The 25,454-nt window shown below is 39.5% G+C and overlaps 1 protein-coding gene across 1 annotated transcript; it reads right to left on the reverse strand.

Moving 5' to 3' along the window:
- Positions 1-922: 922 nt before the first annotated feature.
- LOC132639231 (uncharacterized) lies at positions 923-3,212 on the reverse strand. The gene is made up of 3 exons (XM_060355698.1): positions 2,976-3,212; positions 1,267-1,325; positions 923-1,115 (listed from the first exon to the last, which is right to left on the reverse strand). Exons 1-3 carry the CDS (start codon positions 3,210-3,212, stop codon positions 923-925), a joined length of 489 nt encoding a protein of 162 aa, XP_060211681.1.
- Between the last annotated feature and the right edge of the window lie 22,242 nt (positions 3,213-25,454).

Raw genomic sequence — 25,454 nt, forward strand, 5'->3', positions numbered from 1 at the left:
ATAAGTAACTATTAAAATATTTTTCTCCAACAATGATGATTTTTTTTTTTTGTAACAACTCTGAATATTACCATTGATAACAATAAAAGCAACACGTAAGGAGGAAACACCTAATCTCACTTCTATCTACAATGAGAAGTGAGAATCAGGCCTAAAAAAATAGCAACTAATTACACAGTAAAGTATGCAAAAAACCTCTACATCTATGAGCTTTCCTAGACCTTTTCAGTATGCTTATCCTCTCTATAATTTCTAGTTTTATCTGTGTAAGAACAACCTCCCTTTGTACATTTATTTTCTTGAAAATTCTCCAGTTCCTAGCCCTCCAAATGTAATATATCGCTGCCCCTCAAATAGTTGCAACCACCTCCTTCTTTAATTTGGACCAGTGCTTCCTTTTGATATTCAAAGTTTGTTGAGCCTCTCCATGCTGTAACTGGACACCAGCTCACTGCAGCAATTGACTACTTGCAGCTTGAGTCCAAGAGCAATCCACAAATAGGTGTTGAGCTGTTTCCAATGCTTGAGTATCACACAAGCAACAATGTTTATTCTCCACTGGTATGTTCAACCTGAGTAATCCGTCCTTGGTTAGGAGCCTATTTTGATTCGCCACCCATAGGACAAATCTATGTTTAGGTTGAGCAAATGCGGTCTATATAAGGTCTGCTGCTTCTAGTCTTCTAAGGGGCCCAAGCATGGCAATATAACTATGAGACATGGAGTATTCCCCTCCAGCTATCAGATTGTATCTACCATGTTGATACCAAGCCTTCATATCTTCTTTCAATCAATTTAGTTTCTTCCAGTACCAGCTATAATCTTGAGGAGCCTTATGCACCCAAATATCAGCATCCTCTTTTATGTATATACTATGAACCCATATTACCCACAAAGAAGCTTTATGTTCCACTAACTGCCATCACAATTTGATATTCCAGTTCTTGCATCCTTTAACATTCAAGCCACCTGATTTCTTAGGCCTACAAACTTGATCCCATGAGACTAGTGATACTTTTCTCTGACCTTCAGTAAAACCCCATAAGTATTCTCTGCATTTTTGATCCACTGTTTTCACTAAACTTTGAGGCAATATGAATACACTGCCCCAAAAGCTATGAATAGAAAACAAACCAGCATTCATAATCTGCAATTTTCTAGCATATGAGAGTTTATAGACAGTTGTGATTGTCACGCCCCGAACCATGTCCTGGGTTTAACACGGCACTCCGTGCCTTGTTATATGTGACCGAGCGGACTACATACCTTGCTGAATCAACATGGGGCATGAGCTGATACAGAATATACTTTAAAACATGGATAATCTGAATAATCATGGAATCTCATAATAGTAATGAAAATACTTATTTAAAACATGAAGTGGAAATAGTCTAAATAAATAAGATAATATTGAGCCAAAATGGCTATACGACTCTGGACTTCTGACATTACATAACTGATTAGTCTATGAAACCTCTGACATGAGTCTGACTGCTAAATTGTTTACTGGGATAAGGCCCCCGGCATACCTTTACCACATAACTGAAATAAACATAAATAGAGATAACACCCCGAATAGAATGGGGCTCACCAATAGCTGATACGTGTAGAGTCCTAAGGAGCTGATTCGTCGTCCTGTAAATCTGCATCATGAGATGCAGGCCCCCAGGAAAATAAAAGGGGACATCAGTACACTTGAACTGTACTGGTATGTAAAGAAACTAAATGAAATAAAGCATGACACATGAAATAATAGAACTGAAACTGAAACAGTAAGTGGGAGAGCCTTAATACCGACATGTAACCATCACGTAAGAATGTGGCGTCTGATCACTGCCGGACCAGCTAAGCCATCATGTACCTTGCGGGGGTACAAGACGTGAACATGACCATGAATGGATCCAGTAACCCGCAATGGTTAAACATGAAGGTATCATCCTAACTGGGCGGAGCGATCCTTATCCTACGCTGGCAAACGTAGTTTCAGGCTATCTGAGCCTTCTCGGTAATCTGTACTACTCCCAAAACATGAACATCGATATTGTTGGCTTAGAAGCCCATGAATTTCGTAAACATGACTTATAGCAAGGTTTATAATTATAGTTTAACATGAACATAGATACATAATATAAACCCTAGTTTTCAGTGAACTTCACATAATCATGGGAGAAAATGGCGTGGGGAAGAACAATGATATTCCCACACGTAGATAGAAACCCTACATACCTGTTAATGCTCCAAAACTTGTAACTAATGGTCTGAACTTGAGAAGAATCCCAAAAGCCTTAATCTTGAATTCTTGTGATGGGTTTTCTTGAAAATCCTAGGTTAGGAATAATGAGTTCTTATTCAGGAATCATGGATACGTGTTAGAATTCACTTGAAAGGCTTGGAATAGACTTAACTTGACATGGTAGGATGAGGAGAGGAGAAACCTTCGTTCTAGGGCTTAGAGAGAATGAAAAATATGGAAAAAGAACTGAAAACACATTTATATATTGTTCAGTCGTCGGGCCAATATACAATACCTTTTACGGTCCGTAAAAAATTTACGGTTCGTGAAAGGTGACGGTGAATCGGTTACAGAAACTTGGTAATTCTCCTCCATATTTACGGTACACAATTATGGTCCGTAAAAATTATACGACCCGTAAAACCCAACCGTAAATCAATTATCGTGAGCTGGGTTTTCTGGGATCCATGTACGGTCTGTTTTATGGGCCGTAACTAATTTACGATCCATAAGACCTGATGTAAAACTGGATCGCTGAACTGAAACGAAATATAATCCTAACACTCCCGTGTTGATTTCCTAAGTTCTGAATTATGAACGTAACTTAGTTTAAAGGTACGATATGTTACAGTGATCCTACCAGTAATCTTCTCAATCAATTGGTGGCAGTCTAATTTATTCCACTTCTTTGGAGATAATGGTAGGCCCAAGTATGTAATTGGGAAAGTCCCAATTAAGAAACCTGTCCTGAACAGTAATTGCTCTTTACCTCATCCTCTATGCCAGCCATGAACAAGTTAGATTTTTCCATATTTTCCACCAACTTAGAGGCCCCACTAAAATGTGATAATGCTTCCATGACCCTGGTAGCTAGTGATAATGCTTCCATGACCCTGGTAACTGACTTTATCTCAGCCTCATAGAATATCATAAGATCATCCGCAAAGATGAGATGATTAAGTTTCAATTGTTTGCACATGGGGTGAAACTTAAAGTCTAGTAGTGATCTCATGCATTTCAACACTCTTGAAAGATATTGCATAATTAGAACAAATAACAAGGGTGAAACAATGTCACCCTGTCTAAGCCTAGGGATGCTCATCAGTCGGTTCGGTTCGGTTTTGTGAATTCTCGGTTCGATCTATCGGTTTTTGATTTGTAAATATGCTAAACCAAAATCAAACCGATAAGATATTCGTTATCGGTTTTTGGTTCTTTATGGTCCGGTTTTCGGTTTAACCAATAAGAATTAAAAAATGCTCCGCTAGTCTTTTTTTTTTTTTTTTTTTTGCTTTAACTTGTTTTTATATGTTCATATATACACTGCCTTCATGCATAAAGTCTACACTAATTACAAGACAAAAACTATAAAATGCACTATAGCAATTTTTCAAAAACAAAACAAGGTCAGTTCAAAGTTCATAAACAAGGTCAACCCCATTTGTTCATTTGAGAGTGAGGGAGAGAGGCAGAGACAGAAAGGCATCACAAACCCTAGTTTTGTATGAGAATTGAGACATTGAGAGAATAAACGTGTCTGCGGTAAGTAATTTAGAAATAGGTTTGTATTTAAAAATATTTAAGTTTATAGCTACTAATATATAATTAGGGATAAAAAGGTAATTTTAAGATAAGCTTATTGGGTTATCAGTTTAACCATTAACTAAATCCTTAAAACCCAAAACCGAACTGATAACCCAATAAAAAATTTACAAAATCGTTTACAAACAGTTAACCCAATAACTCGATATCGATAAACCAATAGCGTTTTTATTAGTTCGATTTATCGGTTAAACCGATTTTTGCATACCCCTACCTAAGCCCCCTCTTTCCTTCAAAGTAACCATGATTCTCCCCATTCACATTCACAGAGAACTTTGGTGAGGATACACAAGTCATAACTAGCCGAATAAATTTAGTAGGAAACCCAAAACGTCCTTGCATATCTTTGAGACCTCTAATAAAGTTATTTTAAGTTTAAAATTATTAACAATTAATTTATGCATTGATGATACTTTACCTTAATATCCCTTTTTAAAAATTCTCATATGCGGATATGAATGTTTGAATTGTATAATCAAGTCTTTCTTGATCCATTAAAAGAATATATATATATTTAAAACTAACTAAATTTCTTTCTCACTTAAAAACTACAATTTTAAGAAGTCAAATCATACCACCGTTCAAAACCAAATATTTAACTTTCCTCCTAAAATGAGGAAATGAAATTAGAACAACGGCAAAATGAATTACACAATCTTTAACTATATATTGCAAAAAAGTATATTTATGATTGTATTCATTCAAAAGTAATATGATAAAATGTGTCTAGGGTGAAGGAGAGATTTGGGGAAGAAAAAGATAGTGGACGACTGAATTCTAAGCAGAATTGTAAGTTTGTAACTACACAAGAAGGGGAAAAAAAGCCCAAGAAACGTTTAAAAAATACGGGCTTCCCGCCCTTCCATACTTGTTTTGAAGTCTGACTAATTAGATTTGCGCCCACTTTGGGGTGGAGTGAATTTGAACATTTTCTTCTTTAATTTTTTGAAACCCAAAAAAACAAACACACAATGACTCTCCTTTAGATACTCATTTCGGAATTCGATTAATTCAGATTCACGCCTACTATAGAGTGAAGTGAATTTGAACATTTAATTCTTTATAATTTGTAAGACTTTTTGAAATTTATGTCTTAGGCATGTCGCGATTTATGTTGCTACTAGTGTTGCGACACATCCATTGCACGTGTATTCATACTTATTACATGATGTATATCTAAAAAATATTAAAATTTATGCTTATTCATACTTATTACATGATGTATATCTAAAAAATATTAAAATTTATGCCTACATATTTTAAAATATTTAATTGAATATAAATCATAAAAAAAATGTGTTTCTTTCCGTTCCATACTTATTTTGAAGTCTAACTAATTAGATTTGCGCCCACTTTAGACTCAAGTGAATTTGAACATTTACTTCTTTAATTTTGAAACCCAAAAAAACAAACACACAATGGGTTTCTCGCCTCTAAATACTTATTTTGGAGTCCGGCTAATTCAGATTTGCGCCTACTTTGGAGTGGAATGAATTTGACATTTACTTCTTCAATTTTTAAACCCAAAAAAAAAAACAGACAATGGGCTTCTCGCCTTTCAATACTTTATTTTGGAGTCGGACTAATTGAGATTTTTGCACCACTTTGGAGTGGAGTAAATTTGAACATTTACTTCTTTAATTTCAAACCCCAAAAAACAAACACAACGTGTTTCTCGTCATTAAATACTTGTTTTGGAGTGCGACTAATTCATATATGTGCCTATTTTGGAGTGGAGTTTGAAAGTAACCCAAAAAGACAAACACACAACAAATTTCTCTCTTTTAGATGCTTGTTTTGGAGTCCGACTAGTTCAGTTTCGTACCTACTTTGGAGCGGAGTGAATTTGAACATTTACTTCTTTTATTGTTATAAAACAAAATTTACATACTCGACAATTACTATGATAAAAATATTTCTTCCATTTTATTTTATGTGAACTTAGTTGATTGTGCATGAAATTTAAGAAAGAAAAAAGATATTTTGAAACTTATGATCTTAGGCATGTCGTGCAATTTCTGTTACTATAATATCACTGCATTAAAGATAAATAAAAAATTTAACGTTAAATTATTTCGTATATTTATAGAAATGTTTTGGTTTACCTTAATTTATCATGTAACCATGGTAAATTAGTATGATTTAATAATTGGATCGGTTTTCTTGAATCTCGAGGCTAACGACATCAATAAAATAGAAATTTCGTAGCTCTTTCCTCCTTTTACTATTTAATGAAACCATGCACCTAAAAATATTTTAATCCTTGATTACCAATTTAAGATGTATTATCATTAAATAAAACCACTGGATATCGTTAAAAGGTATCATCATTAAATAAAACTAATGGATTTCATTAGGAGGTATTATGAATTTATGATTGTATCAAGCTATATATGGATATTGATCTTGTGATATATACAAGGAGATGTTATCATGATAATTATTGTCTAACAGCCTAACAAAGGGGTTAGGGTCATCTTAATCTTGACCATTCAGCAAATTATAAGGACGATTATCATTATTTTTTTTAATAAACAAAAGGTCAATGAAATTAGCCATTAACTTAACCTTGGTCCACATAACGCGAGTTAAAACAAAATACCAAGAAGTAGGTTAATACAATTTTATTACCTGTAAAAGAGTGATGAATGTAGTTGATGAAAATTTTGCCACCACCAGTACACTTATCCCACCTACCAGGAATGAAATTTGATCCATCGAAGTATTTTACTAGATAATTTTTATATAGATAATTGACTTAACACATAGCCAACTCATTAAACTTGTTAGGATATTCTATTTAGACATTCGATTTCTCCTAATAAAGTATTCCAATTAGATATTTTCGCTTCAAATTTTGGAAAAAAAATGCACGTGTTTTCATTATCTATTAGGTAGTTAAAGTTAACCACATAATAATATTTTAGTTAAAGTTAACCACATAATAATATTTTATCTCCTTTAATTAAACGCATCAACCTCAGCAGAAAATGTCTAGGGTTTTATTACTTATTTAGAAAAATGTGTATAATTAAAGGAGATGATATATTTATGTGGTTAACTTAACTACCTAATAGACGTATGAGAACACACACACAAAAAAAATTCAAAAAATTTGAACTGAAAGTATCTAATTGGAAAACTTTATTAGGAACTAAGATGCTCAATTGGAACATAATTTAGTTCGAGTGTCTGAATGGAATATCCTTACAAGTTTAAGGGACTTGCTATGTATTAAGCCTACATAATAAGTAAAATAAAAATACTAGGCATAAATATGGAACACTACTTCTAATTATAGAAATTCATTAATTTGTTCACTTTTTCAAATATTAATACCGCTTACGAAAAATCTTATGCACATAACTGCCACATACCTACCACCATGCAAGATGCCGTGCCTCGACATCTAACTCATCCACAACATAAGGCGTAGCTTCTGCTACTCTACGATAAGGGCTGATTTTCTTTTTCTTCCTTTTAGGGTTGAGTTTATTTTTGGAGTATAGTTATATTTATTAAATATAAATGTGAACTGGCAAATCAATAACTATTGGTATTCATTCTGTATCTTTTTTACATTTGATAAGACCGATGCTCTGATAGTAATTTTCTTGAAATCCTTGATTAAATTGGGAGGAATTACTAGGGAAAAGAAAAAGAACCAACACTGTGTCATTGTTTTATCTGCACGGTCATGTACAAACTTGTACAAATGTTACTTTTACCCAAGTCCGTAAGGTTCTGCAAAACAAATGGCCAATAGAGTATTACAATGATTCTTTTTTTGAGGGTGAGACACGTTCGTGAATAGCGAAAAGCCTTATTACGGTGATAGATCAATATTGAATAGATCTTATTTATACCTATGGGTAAAAATAGATAGATAATTCGTGTTGTGGGTTTTCTTTGTTATCCTAAAAGACGAACATTTCATTTTCAAAATATTAACATAGGTTTTCAGACACACAACAAAAAGGAGGCAAAAAGAGTCTATTTATCTTTACAATACTTCAAATATATTAGCTCTACTTATTCATTCAAAACAAAAAAAATCTTGTCATGTCTCTCTAGGACTAGGTAAACAAACAAGCATGGGGAAGAGCGAGAGGTGTCTGAGTTCTCTCTCATTGTTGTTCCCGGACCACCAATCTCTTTCTTCCTTTTCACCCAGCTCCACAAGATCAGATTTCTAGAACCAAATAAAGTAATAAAAAGAGAATACATATTATAGGGGAAAACGAAATGTATTCCTTATATCCCCATTTGTTTGGTACTTAATCGAAACTAAGTTGAACTAAATCATTTCATTTTAATTTAATCAAAATTTTATTATTGAAAACTTATTACAAAATTATCGTAAGTTGTAATTTTTCACGCACTAAGATGACAAACGCATACGTTTTAGTAAGGGTGTACAAAGTAAACCGACAAACCGCACCAAACCGATAAATCGAGTCAAATCGAAAAAAAAACCCGACTAGTGGTTTGGTTTGACTTGGTTTGGTGTTGAAAAAAAAACCCGATCATAATTGGTTTGGTTTGGTTTTAGCTAAAAACGGTCAAACCGAACCAAACCAACCCGACATTACATGTATTCAATTTTAAAAATATTTTATACATAAAAATATTTATTTGTAATGTAATTTATAAATATTTCTTAAATTTTTTCATAGTTTTTTTTATTTATTATCATATTATTCAAGCTTGAACTTAAAATTTTGAATGTGAATAAGTTTTATATCGTATGAATGTTAGTAACTCATATAAAGTCCAAACAAAAACCAACTCAACACTAATACTAACAAAAGAAATTCAATTTACCACAAGGAATGACAATAATTTTGGATGTTTATTCTTTAGTTTTGCAAAATTGATTTAGAGAGTGAAAATACATAATTTAAGTTTTTTTTTGTCATGTAATTAATACTTATTAGCCGTACTTATTTTAGCATGACTTAGTATTTTTAGATTATGGTCATTTTCTTTACGGCTTATTAATTAGCAATATTTATTTTAACCGATTTTATTATCTTTTGTTGAATATTTTAATACAATGTCATCACTCTTCTTACATTTTGTGTTATTTTCTTATGAAACACCTTAATTACATAGTTATATCTTACTAGGACTAAAGAAATATTTGAAGTAAAAATTATATGTTTTGTATCAAGACTATTCCAAAAAAAAAAACCCGAATAACCCGAGAAAATCCGAGGTTGAAAAACTCAAATTTTATTGGTTTGGTTTGGTGTATAAATTTAAAAACCCGACACAATTAGTTTGATTTGATGTTTAAAAAATTCACACCAACCCGATCCATGTACACCCCTACATTTTAGAGCGTCGGTGAAAGTTTTACGAAGTTCAACTTTGACTCTTTGAGAAGTAAAAAGCTGACTAATATTTAGGGTCAACTCTCAAGTGGAGCATTTCAGTAGAAAGTTTATTTAACTGGAGCTTCACCAGTTCACTTCATATATTTGTGCTATATATTTATGATTTAATTATCCACATAGGTGAATTTATAATTTTAATTTAAAGGCTTCAACCACTAAAGTTTTTAGCATTAAATTTATTGTACATTTAAAATTATGGGTTTATATTTAATATTTATTAAATTATTATGAATTTCACGTAAAAATCTTTAGTTGGCGTCGAAAATACTGAACTCGGATTAATACTGAACTCGGATTAACGCACAATTCCGAAGCATTGGATCCGTCCCTACTTATTATCCACCAATTGAGTTATTCTTTTGATAAATTCTCTCCTCTTGTTACACTTTTCTAGTTCCATTTTATAGTTTAATTAGTATATGTCTTGTTGGATTTTTATTGTGGGTTGGGTCGTGGGTCACCCATATGGATCCGATTCGGCCCAATTAGAGGAGATAACCCTGCAGGAAGTTACTTAGAAGTTAACACCCAATATAACTCCTACACACTATCGGTAAGTGTACGTGGGTTTTCAGATGAAAACTTCTTGTAACTGCTTCTCTTTTAAATAGAAAAAGAACGCTTTTTCTCCATGAACTGCAAGTCTGCAAAAATATTCTCCTCTTCTAAAATTCTTCCTAAAGAACACACATACAAAAGGATATCTAGTTCGTGAATAGAACTTTGTTTCCTAGTGAGACGAAGTCGACCTTGGGCAATTTCTTTGGTGGTAAGATCAACAACTTCCGCTTGTATACGGTAAAAATCGGACATGTGTTAAACCGGCAAGACCAGAGACCGAGGGAAGAAAGGGACAAGCACGAGCACGAAGACTTTCTTTCTGGACCGGAGAAGTGCTTGAACCGAAGAAAGCGAAGAACATCGTTTGGTCCGGTTTTCTCCATAGCCAATCTGATCGTGGTCGTTGGCCCGGTTGATCGTGGCCGTTGATCCGAGTTGTCGTGGCCGTTGGTCCGGGTAATCCGTTACATAAATGCCACGCGTCAAGGCCGTTCTGCCACATTGTACTATTAGTTGTACAGGTGTCAGACCGTACGATCAACCTTATCCATTTTAGGGTTTTTATTTATTCAAAAGGCTTTATGTTGTATAAGGCCCATGAGGAAAAACTATAAATAGGGGTCATCACCTAACTTTTAGGGGTTGGCTTCTCAGATCTAGAACATTTTTGTAATAGCAAAATATACAAAACTCTCCTACTTATTATCTGATTTTGGTCCGGATTTATTGTGTTCTTCTTAGATTTGTTCAATAAGGCAATACCATATATTATTTAATACACGCATTATTACAAGCCATCAATCACTATTCAGATTACTCACAGCTCATCTTATACCACTTTCAATCAAGAATAGATTAAAGTTCAACCACATATCCTATACCTCACTCATAAATTTAATTGATTATCCAAATTTGGGGTAAACAGTTTGGCGCCCACCGTGGGGCTAGGATAATAGTGGTCTTTGATCTAGATCTCTATCTTACCCGTCAAAATAAAAAATATCTTTTGTTCGTCTCTGTAAAAACGGACCAAATGGCTAACAGTGGACAAGCTGGCCACGTCAACAACAACAAGATAGTGGTCGAAAATGAAGACAGCGGGCCACGAGGATTACCAAACCCCACTGACTCGAACCCCGTTAATTCGAGGGAGGGCCTCAACCGGCAAAACACCGTGAACCAGGAGAATGCCGCCTAGCCGGCCACCGATTCTTTAAATACTCACAATTCAATTACTTTGTCCCGGACACAGGGCCGGAAAGAACCGGATACCCCGAATGATAATATTGACTTACGTTTAATTTTTGAAATGTTGCAGGAACAGAGAGCAGCGATTGCTGAACAAGGAATCGCAATAGCCCAGTTGCAAAACAGAAAGGATAAAACGACCCCGGAGAAGGTGAAGGGTGTTGCTGAACCCAGAAGAGATGAGGCACGGATGGTTGAAAGCAACAGGTCCGGAGCTGGTTCATCCACCGAGGTTCTGAGGATGCTTGAAACATTGGCGAAGCGGGTAGACTCGACCGAAAAGAGGGTGGAAACATACAACTCTCGGGTGGATCAAATCCCGGGGCTCCGCCTATTTTGAAAGGGCCGGATTCGAAGAGGTACATCCAAAAGCCTTTTCCTCCGAGTGCGGCTCCGAAATTGATCCCGAAGAGGTTCAAAATGCCGGATATCCAGAAATATGACGGCACAACGGACCCTCACGAACACGTGACCTCATACACATGCGCTATAAAAGGCAATGATATGAAAGAAGATGAAATCGAATCCGTGTTGCTGAAAAAGTTCAGGGAAACTATGTCAAAAGGAGCATGACTTGGTATGACCATCTGCCCGAGCATTCAATCACTTCTTTCGAAATGCTCGCCGATGCGTTCGTAAAAGCACACGCCGGAGCCAAAAGGTGCAGGTTCGGAAGACGGATATTTTCCGTATAGCCCAAAAAGACTATGAGTGACTGCGTGAATTTGTCAACCGATTCCAAAGGGAACGAATGGAGCTCCCCCCGATTCCGGAGGAATGGGCTACACACGCTTTCACAAAGGGGCTCAATCCTCGGAGCTCGACGGCTTCGTTCAAATTAAAGGAAAGCTTGCTGGAATACGAGGCTGTGACATGGGCAGATGTCCATAACCGATACGAGTCAAAGATTCGGGTGGAGGATGATCAACTCGAGCTTCCCCCGGGGCCAGTAAATATAAACAAAAGTTTGGAAAGACCAAGGAAAAATTACGAACCGGAGGCCAGATCATCGAGGGAAAGGTACCGGCCATATTCTCATTCGGAAAAACCAAGCTTTAGGTCAGAGACATCCAGGGTTGGCCCGAGCCATTTCTCCGGTCGGGGTGATAAACGAGTCGAGCACCCGTCGAACAGTCGAGGTCTCTCATTCAGGAGCGATGTCGGAAGCTCTGCCGGTAACAAAGACTTGCCGAGGATATCGGAGTACAACTTCAACGTCAACACCTCGGACCTCGTCCCGGCTATTGGCCGTATCCCGGATGTAAGATGGCCGAGACCTCTAAGGTCAGATCCGGGCCAACGGGACCCGAACATGATGTGTGAATATCATGGAACCTATGGACACAGAACTGAGGATTGTCGCCAGCTAAGAGAGGAGGTAGCCCGGTTACTGAAGAATGGCCATCTCTGAGAATTGCTGAGTGAACGAGCCAAAGGTCACTACAAGGAAAGGGAGATTCATAAAAGGGTCAAGCCAGTAGAACCCCAACATATAATCAACATGATAATCGGGGGCATCGATACCCCCACGAGGGCCGGTGATGAAACGAACCAAGGTTTCTATTGTGCGCGAGAAACGCAGTCGGGATTGTTTACCCGAGGGTTCTATCTCTTTCAGCAACGAGGATGCAGAAGGCATCATTCAACCGCATAATAATGCATTGGTAATCTCTATTCTTATTTTTAAAACTCAAATTAAGCGTATTTTGATTGACCCAGGTATCTCGACCAACATCATCCGGTGGAGAGTGGTCGAACAGCTAAGGCTACTCGATCAGATTGTACCGGTAGCCCGGGTACTCAGCGGGTTCAACATGGGGAGCGAAACCACAAAGGGGGAGATCTCATTACCGGTAAACATCGATGGCACTATCCAGAAAACGGTGTTCTATGTAATCGAAGGAGATATGAAGTATAATGCATTACTGGGTAGACCCTGGATACATAGCATGAGGGCCGTGCCGTCGACATTGCATTAGCTGCTAAAATTCCCGACTCCGGAGGGGATAAAAACCATCCGAGGTGAACAACCCGCTGCAAGGGAGATGTTCGCGGTCGAGGAAGCGACACCTCAGCCCAAAAAATCGAATCAAAAGGAAGAAGATTCAACCGGGGGAAAGGACACCAAATAGCAATCAAAGCACTCGGGGTTAGATTCGAGGTATGAAGAGGATGATTTCGGTGTACCCAGATCATTCGTCATGTCAGATGACTCGGATGCAACCAAGTCAACAGTAGAGGAGCTGGAGCAGATCATCTTATTCGAATATCTACCGGACAGAAAGGTATACTTGGGCACGGAGTTAACCTCGGAGCTCAGGAACAAGTTAATTGAATTTCTTCGAGCTAATGTCGATTGCTTAGCATGGTCCCATATAGATATGACAGGTATACCACTGGAGGTAACAACTCACAAGCTCAGCTTAGACGGGAGGTTTCCCCCGTAAAAGCAGAAGAGAAGGCTCATGGCAGAGGCAAAACACGCCTTCGTAAAAGACGAGGTAATGAAGCTTTTAAAAATAGGCTCTATCCGGGAGGTAAAGTACCCGGACTGGCTAGCTAACGTAGTAGTGGTGCCGAAGAAAGGTAATATATTTCGAATGTGTGTTGATTATAAGGATCTAAACAAAGCATGCCCAAAGGATTCATTTCCGTTGCCTCACATCGATAGAATGATCGATACGACGGCCGGGCATGAGATGTTAAGTTTTCTCGATGCTTACTCCGGGTATAACCAAATCCGGATGCACCCGGAGGATCAAGAGAAAACATCCTTTATTACCCGATATGGGACTTACTGTTATAATGTCATGCCTTTCGGATTAAAAAATGCCGGTGCAACTTACCAACGCCTAGTTAATGGGATGTTCGAAGAACAAATAGGGAAAACAATAGAAGTTTATATTGACGACATGGTGGTCAAGTCCCTGGAAACAGAGGACCATTTAAAGCATTTGTAGGAAACCTTCGATGTACTCCGCAAGTATAACATGAAGCTCAACCAGGAAAAATGTGCCTTCGGTGTTCGGTCTGGTAAATTTTTGGGATTCATGGTGTCGAACCGGGGGATTGAAATCAACCTGGAAAAGATCAAAGCCATCGAGGACATTGAGGCGGTGAATAACATCAAAGGAGTGCAGAGGCTCACCGGAAGGATAGCGGCGCTGAGTCGTTTCATATTGAGGTCCTCGGACAAGAGTCACCGATTCTTCTCCTTACTGAGGAAGAAGAACGACTTCGTTTGGACACCGGAATGCCAAAGAGCTTTACAAGAATTAAAAAGGTATTTGTCCAGCCCACCGCTATTGCACACACCAAAAGCGGACGAGCAGCTTTTTCTCTACCTTGCTGTCTCTGAGGTAGGGGTAAGTGGCGTTTTGGTCCGGGAAGAATCAGGTACGCAATTTCCTATATATTATGTAAGTAGAACTTTGGGGGATGCGGAGACCCGTTATCCCCACTTGGAAAAATTGGCATTGGCATTGGTAAATGCTTCTAGAAAGCTCAAGCCCTACTTTCAATGCCATCCGATATGTGTAGTGACTACTTACCCCCTAAAAAACGTCATGCACAAACCGAAATTATCGGGTAGACTAACTAAATGGGCCGTAGAAATTAGCGGATATGATATCGAATACAAGCCTCGGACGGCCATCAAGTCCCAGATCTTGGCCGACTTTGTGGCAGACTTCACCCCGGCTATAGTCCCCGAGGTTGAGAAAGAACTTCTGCTAACCTCGGGGAAAGCTTTAGGTATTTGGTTCCTACACACGGATGGAGCCTCGAACCTCAAAGGTTCCGGGCTAGGAATCGTCCTTAGAATCCCCGCCAGGGATGCAATTCGACAATCCTTTAGAACTGTTAAATTGACTAACAATAAAGCCGAGTATGAGGCTATAATTGCAGGTTTGGAATTAGCCCGGAGTATGGGGGCTGAAATAATTGAAGCAAAGTACGATTCGCTTTTGGTCGTTAACCAGGTGAATGGCGTCTTCGAGGTCAAAGACGAATGGATGCTAAGGTATTTGGAGAAGATCCAAGTGATACTACACCGGTTTAAAGAATGGACCATGCAGCATATATCGAGGGAGCAGAACAGCGAACCCGATGCATTGGCCAATTTGGGATCTTTCGTTGAAGGGGAAGAAATTAACCCCGGTACTACGGCGCACTTGATGAATACGGCGATAGAGAACGGATATGCCGAAATAAACACAATGGGTTTAACTTGGGATTGGCGCAACAAGTACGTCGATTACTTAAGAGATGGAAAGCTCCCGAGTGACCCAAAAAAATCCCGATCGCTAAGGACAAAAGCTGCGCATTTCTGCTTTGTAGATGTCCAATTATATCGACGATCTTTCTTCGGACCCCTGGCCAAGTGTTTGGGTCCCGGAGAAATGGAGTATGTTTTAAGAGAAGTCCACGAGAGACTTGCGACAACCACTCCGGTGCAGAAGACTTGGTCCGAAAAATTATCAGAGCCGGTTACTACTGGAACCAGATGGAGGAGGATTCGAAGAATTTTGTCCGGAAGTGCGACGGGTGTCAGAAACATGCTCCGATGATTCATCAGCCCGGGGAGTTGCTACATTCGGTGGTATCACCTTGGCCTTTCATGAAGTGGGGAACCGACATTGTTGGTCCATTACCATGGGCACCAGGTAAAGCCCGTTTTATTCTGTTTATGACTGACTATTTCTCTAAATGGGTTGAAGCGCAGGCCTTCGAAAAAATTAGAGAGAAGGAAGTCATTGACTTCATATGGGACTACATCATCTGTTGTTTCGGCATCCCGACCGAGATAACTTGTGATAATGGACCTCAGTTCGTGGGCGGCAAAGTCAATGATTTTCTCGAAGGGTTGAAGATCAAGAAAATCGTATCAACCCCATACCACCCGTGTGGGAACGGACAGGCCGAATCCACGATAAAACAACAATTCAAAATCTGAGGAAAAGACTTGAAGCGTCGAAGCATCACTGGAGGGAAGTATTACCGGAGGTATTGTGGGCTTACAGTACCGCATCGAAATCATGCACGGGAGAAACTCCTTTCTTGTTGGTCTACGGGGCCGAAACCCTCATTCCCGTAGAAGTTGGAGAACCGAGTCTCCGGTTCAGCTATACCACCGAGGAGTCAAACGAGGAGGCCATGGCCGTAAAACTCGACCTCACAGATGAACTTCGCGAAAACGCGTTGGTTCGTATTGCGGCCCAGAAACAGAGAATGAAAAGGTACTACAATCGGAGAGCCAATTTTTGGCATTTCCAAGTTGGGGACTTGGTGCTTCGGAAAGTTACCATGAACACCAAAAATCCCAACGAAGGAAAACTGGGTCCGAACTGGGAAGGACCGTACAAGATAACCGAGGTAATGGGCAAAGGATCGTATCAGTTGGAATCCATGGACGGACAACGGTTGCAAGATAACTGGAACGCGGCTCATTTGAAAAGATACTACTGCTAAGGTATGGACTCCTCGTGTTTTTCTATTAACCTTTCTTTTTTGCAGGAAGTCAAGTACCGGATAAAGTTAGAATCTAGGTCTGAAAACACGTGTTGCACTCTTTTCCTTAGTACGGTTTTGTCGTAAAATGGGTTTTTCGACAAGGTTTTTAACGAGGCAACAAGTACAACGTGTTACTCGACAAAGACAAGGAAAAACGCCCGGAAACTCGGGGACACACCCGACGAGTGGGGACTTAATAACGCTTACCCGATCATGCAGCTCGGATAAGCGCTAGGGGACTATTATAACCACATCAAGGTCTACCCCGTTTAGTGAAAAGCGGAGGAGCTCAACAAATCAAAATCGGACCTTTTATATTAGGTTTCGATGTAAGGACCAAACGATCAGAATGAATCGTGTCCACTCAGTATTGCTACGGCAAAACCAAGACCGCACCTTCTGCATTTGGATTCGATGTAAGGACCAAACGATCAAAATGAATCGTGTCCATTTAGTATTTGCTACGGCAAAAGCAGAAGGAAACAAAATTCTCATATCTTGTACAAATACTTGCAATACAAAAATCATCGAAAGTTCGGATAACGATATCTCGGATGTCTTCTTGTTAAAACACCTTACCCCGGTTATTATCGTCGTATTTCGATATTACTTCATTCATATACCCTATTCCGGGCATGACGGTCGAAATTCGACAAAGGCAACAAGGTCACATTAAACCGAGCCAAAATCTTTAAACCCTAGAATGGGGACTGCTATATCATATTTTGCTAAGGCTGGGATCCAGGTGTCAGAAAAATACCGGCCCTAAAAAATAGCCGAAAAGTACCGGCCCTAAAAATGCCTATCGTGATTCAGAGACATCTGAATTCACAAAGCATAAGATAAGTCCCATGGAAAAAACCTCGGTCAAATTCCTGGACAAAACGTACCGGACGAAAAGAAAAAGCCAAAATTCAGGCACAGTGCGGAATAATGACTCCGAGTCTGCTTGTCTTTAAAACGGACCGACAATTCGGGTAAAGTCATAACCAACATTCAAACAAGAATAAAGAAAATCAAGAAAAATGCATGTTCCATTCATACATAGGTTTTTACATCGAAAACCCTACAAAGGCAAAAAAGCAAAAAACAAAAAGCTAAGTACAGGCCTTGGTCTATCCGGTATGGCTGGATCCGGAGTGTTCGGACACTATCCGCTCGGAGTAGTCGGAGTCAGCCCCGAGGGCTCCCTTAGCCTCTTCCTCGACCATTTTAGCTTCAAGTATCAGGGTCGGAAGATCCACAAAGCCTTGCCCGGCTTGCTCAAGGGTGATCCTTCGAGACTTTCACTTCTCATACTCCACAGCAATAGTAGTATGAGTCTCGGCGGCCTCCACGCTTTTAAGGGCTTCTTCCAAATCGACCTCGGCCTGGGCTAACTTTGCCACCAGTACGTCCCGATATTCTTCGAGGACCTTTTGCATTTGAGTGGACGACTCGAGCTCGGCCTTAAGAAGGTCATTAGCATCAACCGTCTCCTCGAGCTCGGTTTTTAGCTGATCACATATCCGGGCCCTGTTCTCCGCCTTCTCTTCAAATACCCTCATACGCTATTTGTACCGAGCTCTCTCAGATTCGAGCAGCCGATGCCTCTCGGCCATGCTCGTAGCATCGGACTTGACAGAGTCCAGCTCCTCCCGGAGTTGAGAGATGGTGGTTTCGAGCTCACCAAGCCTGGTGGAAAAACGAGTGTTGTCTCGGCTAAGGCCGATCTTGTCCGCTTCGAGACTCCGATTATATTCGACCATCTCGGCCAGCTCACCCTTTAATCAACGATTTTTGACCTTTGTTGTATCGAGCTCGGGTTGGAGGTTGGAAAGAGTAACTGCTCAGTTCAACTCATCCTCTTTCACCTGCAGAAGGTGCTAAAATTTCTCTGTTTCTCGACCTTGGGCATCCAATTGGTCCTTAAGATCGTCCACCTCTTGCTGAGCACGGACGAAGGCTTCGTTGACAAGCACCACACTTTGCAAATGAAGTTAAAAACTTGAATAAACGAGATTAAAATTCTCAATGAAATTATGTAAGGATGGCTGATAAACTTACTCGATTGCCCGCGTGCATACCCTTGTTAATGAGGCACTACCAAGGGACTCCGTTCATATTTCGTTTGTCCGAGTCCGAGACAAGGGGCCTTAGGTAGCTTGCCAAACCCACCGGGCGAGAAAGAAAGCTGCAATCCTCGGGAACAGTGATCACAGCCGATCTTGTCCTCCTCGGTTCCACACTTGGGGCCGGAAAGGTGCGCACCTAGCTATCCCTAGCACCGGACTCAGTGGTCCGACTAGCCGCCCTCGTGGCTCGAGGGATCGGGAGATGTCCGAAACCAGCAGCTTTGCCGGTGGCAGGAGGAGTGTCCCAAAACAAGTCATCAAACTCATCCGGTCTTGAGGCTGGAGTTGGAGAACTCGAAGGGACCTCAACAGCTTCGGCAAAGGCAAGGATCTCCGAAGTTGCGGCAGTCTCATAGTAGGGCAGCGGACCAACATCCGTGGGGACTTCGGTCTCAGAGACCGGCTCAATCCTTTGACCGGCTCCATCAGCAGGTGCCTTCCTGAATCTTCTTGTCCTTTGCAGAGGGGTTTCTTTGGAAGAAGCATCTCTTGAAATATCAATGAATTCAATCGACCTTAAAGGAATCGGGTAATTAATTTCTTCCCCACCTGTGTATAATGCCGGAGCTGAAGGTCCTTCCTTGGCTGAAGGAAGTGATGAAACGGTGATACCCTCCTCCGGAATGGAAGCCACGGAAGGGGCCACACTGATCCTCCGAACGAGGAGCTCGGGCTCTGTTTCGTCCCTTAAAGTCCTAACGACACTCCTAGCCCTTTTCTTCGGTCTCTGCCCTTTGTCCGAGGGCTTTTTTCTTTTGTTGGCGGTAGCAAGGATACGGGATGTACCCGCTGATTCGAACTCGGGTGCCAAAGTAGCATGTTCAGCTACTGATTCTGGTCTCGGGTCCACCGAACCCTTGGGCAAACCTGAAAGCCGAAGATGTTACACAAAAGAGGTAGAAAAATGTCATGAACACCAATAAAAGCAAAATATTACCATGGTTTTGGGCAATCTATCTGCCACAAGAAAGGAGTCCCCATGTCCGATCGTCGGGGGTATGTTGGCTGAGGAGAGGAGTAACCCATTCGTTGAGATTCAGGACAGCCGGAGGAATCCAACCCACGGCTAGTATAAATAAGAGGACAAGTGATGATGTGGAAGAACTGGAGTCTAACAAAGCATACAAAAGCAATTATTAAAAGAGTTCAGACTTACGATTATTATTCCACCTCTCCGGAAGGGGCATGTAGTTGTCCGGAATGATGTTCGAGGTCCGCACCCGGACATAACGCTCTAACCAGCCCTGGTCTCTATCTTCGGCCATTTTTGAAAAAATTGGATTCCGACTACGCTTAGCGAGTTTTATTACACCACCCTGGAACAACCTCGGGGAGTGTAACCGTATTAAATGGGCCAGCGTGAACTCTTTTTCTGTATTATTGGCCAACAGCCGGAGGCAGGCCACGGTCCTCCAAACAATCGGACCAATCTGTGCCAAGGTTACGTTATAAGTCCGGCACATGTCTAAGATGACCGGATCGATTGGGGGGTCGAACTTGAGGGTGAAAGGATAAGTATAAACGTACAGGAAGCCCTCCCGATGGTCGGTGGCTGACTCATCTGGTCCGGGGGCGAAAACGTGAATCGAACGGTTATCCCATCCGCAATCGGCCCGGACCAAATCGAGTTTGTCCTCAGTAATGGACGAGGGATATCGCTTTACATCAAACCCTCTATCGGAAACCAGAGAAGGTTTCTCGACCTCGAAGTCTTTGTTGTAGTTAGGTTGGATGGTACAATGTCTAAAGCAGTAGGTTCGAAGGTGACCTTCCCTTGGGTTAGGAAGTTAGCTCGGTTCCTTGAGAAGAAACCGAGGGAACATCATGGGAAGTGGTTTCGGTGTCGGCAGACATTTGAAAATATGGAAAAGAGAGATTGGGTGAATTCGAAAAGGAAGTTAAAAAGTGGAGTAAGGGAACAGTCAAAGAATTCAAAAATGGTAAAGAACGAGAGGAAGAAGCAGCAACACACTTACAAGAACGACTAGTGGAGAAGTTGGGAGAATCGTTCCTTTTTACGTAGTATAAGCAGCGAATCAACAAGAAATGTGAGTTGAAAGATGATAAGTGAAGAAGTGAAATGGAGAAGAAGAACTGAAAACAGAGAAGAAGTGAGTTGAAGAGGTAAAAATGTTAAAATGAAGAGGTAAAGGACGTTATATAGGCATGGGATCAAGGCGGTTACAGATTCCAGCCAACCGGGGAGAGCCACGTGTCCCATAATTAATGAGAAGTGACTTGAAACGACGTGCGTTACGGCGGTTGTCAGAGCTGACCGCTCGGGATGAGACACGTGGCAGATGACAGACGGGATGTGACGCAACTGTTCCCGCCAAAATGAAAAGATAAGTACGAGCATGCGGAACCACTGGTTTTTTATTCATCCACTTCCCGTTACTCCGATAAAACTACGGTCCAGGAAGTTTGGGGACTATCTGTATACGGTAAAAATCGGACATGTGTTAAACCGGAAAGACCAGAGACCGAGGGAAGAAAGGGACAAGCACGAGCGCGAAGACTTTCTTTCTGGACCGGAGGAGTGCTTGAACCGAAGAAAGCGAAGGACATCGTTTGGTCCGGTTTTCTCCATAGTCGATCTGATCGTGGCCGTTGGCCCGGTTGATCGTGGCTGTTGATCCGAGTTGTCGTGGTCGTTGGTCCGGGTGATCCGTTACATAAATGTCACGCGTCAAGACCGTTCTGCCACATTGTACTATCATTTGTACAGGTGTCAGACCGTACGATCAACCTTATCGATTTTAGGGTTTTTCTTTATTCAAAAGGCTTTATGTTGTATAAGGCCCATGAGGAAAAACTATAAATAGGGGCCATTACCCAACTTTTAGGGGTTGGCTTCTCAGATCTAGTACATTTTTGTAATAGCGAAATATACAAAACTCTCCTACTTATTATCTGATTTTGGTCCGGATTTATTGTGTTCTTCTTAGATTTGTTCAATAAGGCAATACCATATATTATTTAATACACGCATTATTACAAGCCATCAATCACTATTCAGATTACTCACAGCTCATCTTAAACCACTCTCAATCAAGAATAGATTAAAGTTCAACCACATATCCTATACCTCACTCATAAATTTAATTGATTATCCAAATTTGGGATAAACACCGCTGCAATTGAAAGGTACACAATTCGTTGTTCTTGCCCTGTTATTGATTTATAACAATGGTATCAGAGCCAGGTTTATTTGTCTCCTAGTCTTTCTGAAAAAGTTACTGTCACGAAAATTGTTGTCCCAATTTTTTGTTTGTTTAACAGTAATATTTGAAAACGAATTTGTTTGAAGATAGAGAAACGATAGTAAGCATCAATGCAATGAACTCGCAGCACACCCTTTTTTTAATTTGAATTTAAAACAAGAGGGTAATTAGTGTTGTTTGGCAAATTTGATGCTGCCACAAAAGATATTCCCCAAAGAATTTAGAGACTATGTATTTCTCTCCAATTAGAATACGAGCACTGTTTTTATATTTAATTGTTTGGATATTGCAATTTCAAGTTTGTAATTTGGCTTTGCTTCCATAATTCTAAACATCATCAAGTGTCACTTCACAGAGAAAGAGTAATTTGAAACAAATTGATATTCCTTTACACTTATTGATGGACTTTTTGAAATTGTTCTTGGAATAGTGAACAATAAATATTTTATAACCAAAGTTTTATGTCCATTGAGAATGATATTTGCATGCTCTATTGACTTCAGTTTTTTTTTTTTTTTTTTTTTTTTAGAATTTTTTGGCCATTCTTTAAGATGTGCCACACATTAATCTATTTTCTTTGTGGTTTGTTCATGTGTGCCTTGTGAGAAGTAGATATTCTTAATTATGAGATGAGACTCAATAACATGTCATCTCATAAACTGATAACACAAGGCAACTAAACCAGTATTGGCCAACAGAAACTGAAGTATAATTTTTTTTTTTTAAAAGGGATCATTTATGCCATTTTTTTTTTGTGTATGTTGCAAGATAATCAATTTGATCTGTTTACATTGTGTAATCACAGCCATGTATTTACATATGGTTGTAAACGAGTGAGATATGTTTTTTGAATTTATGCCGAAAATTGGGACAATTTTTTTTTTTGAAAAACTGCATTCTGTAATTTAATATCTGGAAATTGCTTGTTAAGAATTACAATGTGTGATATATATTTTCAGAATCTACTTGTTACAATCTTTCCACTAATATATTACCCATTAAAAATGAATTTAAAACGAGTGAGTTATGAAGTGTTGAAGTTATGTTAAGTAAAATAAAATAAAAAGTTTTTTTTATAACTTCCTAATAGCCACGCCATTATATTGGTATATGATCCTTAAACGTAATTTTGTCTTCTACGAGTAATGTGGCATGTGTTGTCATATTGAATGGTATGTCCATTCTTATTGTTTCATTGTTCCCATTTCAGACATGGCTGGACAGGGAAAAGCTCGAAGTACTCCAAGTGGGAGTTCCCGAAATCAAGCAAGGAGACAATGTAGAAGAGTACGACGTCGTAGGACACATTTCCGTGGACGTGAAGTCATAAGGAATAATGTTTCAAGGGCGACGCAAAATCTACTAAGGGATCAAAGGGCTATACGAAGGGAAGGAGAGAAGAAATTCAAAGAGTTTAAAGCTTTTAAGATGTCTCCTAATACTTCAATGCCTGAACATATTGAACTTTTTCGGTTGAAACGAGAAGAACTGGCTAATTTTATTGAAATCTCGGATTGGGAAGCTTTAGCAATTTTAGTAGATTCCCTCCGAGAGCCTTGGAGTGGTACTTTAGTTAATATTTATCACGATTTCTTTCCAAGTCAACCTGTTGAGGTGTATGTTCGAGAACTTGAAGTCGAGTGGGAGATTATGAACTTGTAATTTGCATTGTGAATTTCTTTTCAATATATGGAATTATGTTGTTTAACTTTCTTTTATATCCCGTTTATTTATTTATTTTAAATGGGTTGAGACTTAATTGAAAGTCTTTAAATAATATTCATACTAAGGATTTTTTTTTCCCATTTTTTGATTAAACATTTAGACCGTAGATGATGATCGGAAACTTTATGACCTTTCGATTTTACATTAAATGTGAAGTCATTTATGGGAATTAATTTTCTTGAGTGTGAATATCACATGCATAAATTTGTTAAAGTAAATATTGATGAGTAAAAACTTGCTTAATTGTCTTAATCAACAGATATGGCATCTAAGAGCATCATTGCTGGTTTAAACAAAGGTGAAAAACTGAATGGCGAGAATTACGACATCTGGAGTCGTAAAATGTGGTATGTACTTGAAGAGCAAGATGCTCTGGAAGGTATTAACCATGTTTTGGTTCACCCAGAAGGGGGTAACACTGTCCAGCACAGAAGAGATCTGGAAACTTACAATGCGTGGAAAAAGAAAGATTCTACTGCATGTGGAATTATTGTGAGTTCTGTTGTTGATGATCTCATTCATGAATGTGAATAATACCCTACTGCTCATGCTATGTGGACACACTTATGAGAGACTTATGGGGGCACCACTGTGACCCGCCTTAGACAACTGACTATCAAATTTGACACTTACAAGAAGTGTCATGATCACAATGTCAAGCAACACCTTAGGGTGATGTCTAACATGATTGCTCAACTTAAAAGTGCTGGTCATGTTCTCTCGGATGAACAGCAGGTTCAGGCAGTGATCCGGTCTCTTCCCAATAGTTGGGAACACTTGAAGGTTAACTTAACCCATAATGATAGCATCAAAAATTTTTATGATGTTGCCCGTCATGTCGAGCTTGAAGACGAGCGGCTTGGTGCTGCTAAAACTGTATCTAATACCTATGTGGCAGAATCCAGTGGCACAAAGTCTTTAGGATTCAAACGCAAGAAGAATTAGAAAAATGACGGAAAGGGTAAGGAGACCGGAGAAAGACCTTCCAAGAAAAAGAATAAGCCAAATCCCAAGAAGAGAAAACGGTTTTTCAAGAAGAAAGACAAAAGTAAGATGAAATGCTACAACTGCCATGTTACAGGGCATTTTGCTCATGAGTGTCTCGAGCCGAAAAAGGTAGCATTTCAAAACGCATCTCTAAGTGCTACATATGTTTCTAGCACTGTTTTACTAACTGAATCTTATCTTGTGTGGATTATAGACTCAGGGGCCACCGACCATGTGAGTCGTGATCAAGAAGCGTTTGTGGAGTTTCGTCGAGTCTGACCTAGATCAAGGTGGATATATGTAGGAAATAATGCAAAGCTTGAAGTCAAAGGGATAGGCACTTGCAAACGGACTTGCGTGGTGGCTGAACTTTGATGTTGCATGACGTCCTAGATGCTTCAGAGATCTGACGTAACTTAGTATCTGTGTCTGTTCTTCTAGATCTAGGTTTCGATTTAAAGTTTAGTCACAATGGTGTTAGAATTACTCAAGACAATGTTTTTTTATGATTTTGGACTTCGTTGTGATAGTTTTATCGTTTCAGATTGTAATCCTTCAACTTATGACTATTATGTTGACCTTTGTGTAATGACATGTTATTCTAGTAACAGTGTTGTTGATGTTATTACATGGCATGCAAGATTAGGTCACATAGGGCAAGACCAGATGAATAAATTGGAAAAGGAAGTGCATTTAGGTCCTTTCTCCAAAATTGAAATGTCAACTTGTGAAAATTGTCTTACCGGAAAGATTACGCGTAAACCATTTGGGAAGGCTAAGAGAGCAGATTCCCCATTGCAATTAATCCATTCTGATATCTGTGGTCCAATGAATGTGAGGGTAAGGTCTG

Source organism: Lycium barbarum, chromosome 5, assembly GCF_019175385.1.
Source record: "Lycium barbarum isolate Lr01 chromosome 5, ASM1917538v2, whole genome shotgun sequence".
NCBI lineage: Eukaryota > Viridiplantae > Streptophyta > Magnoliopsida > Solanales > Solanaceae > Lycium > Lycium barbarum.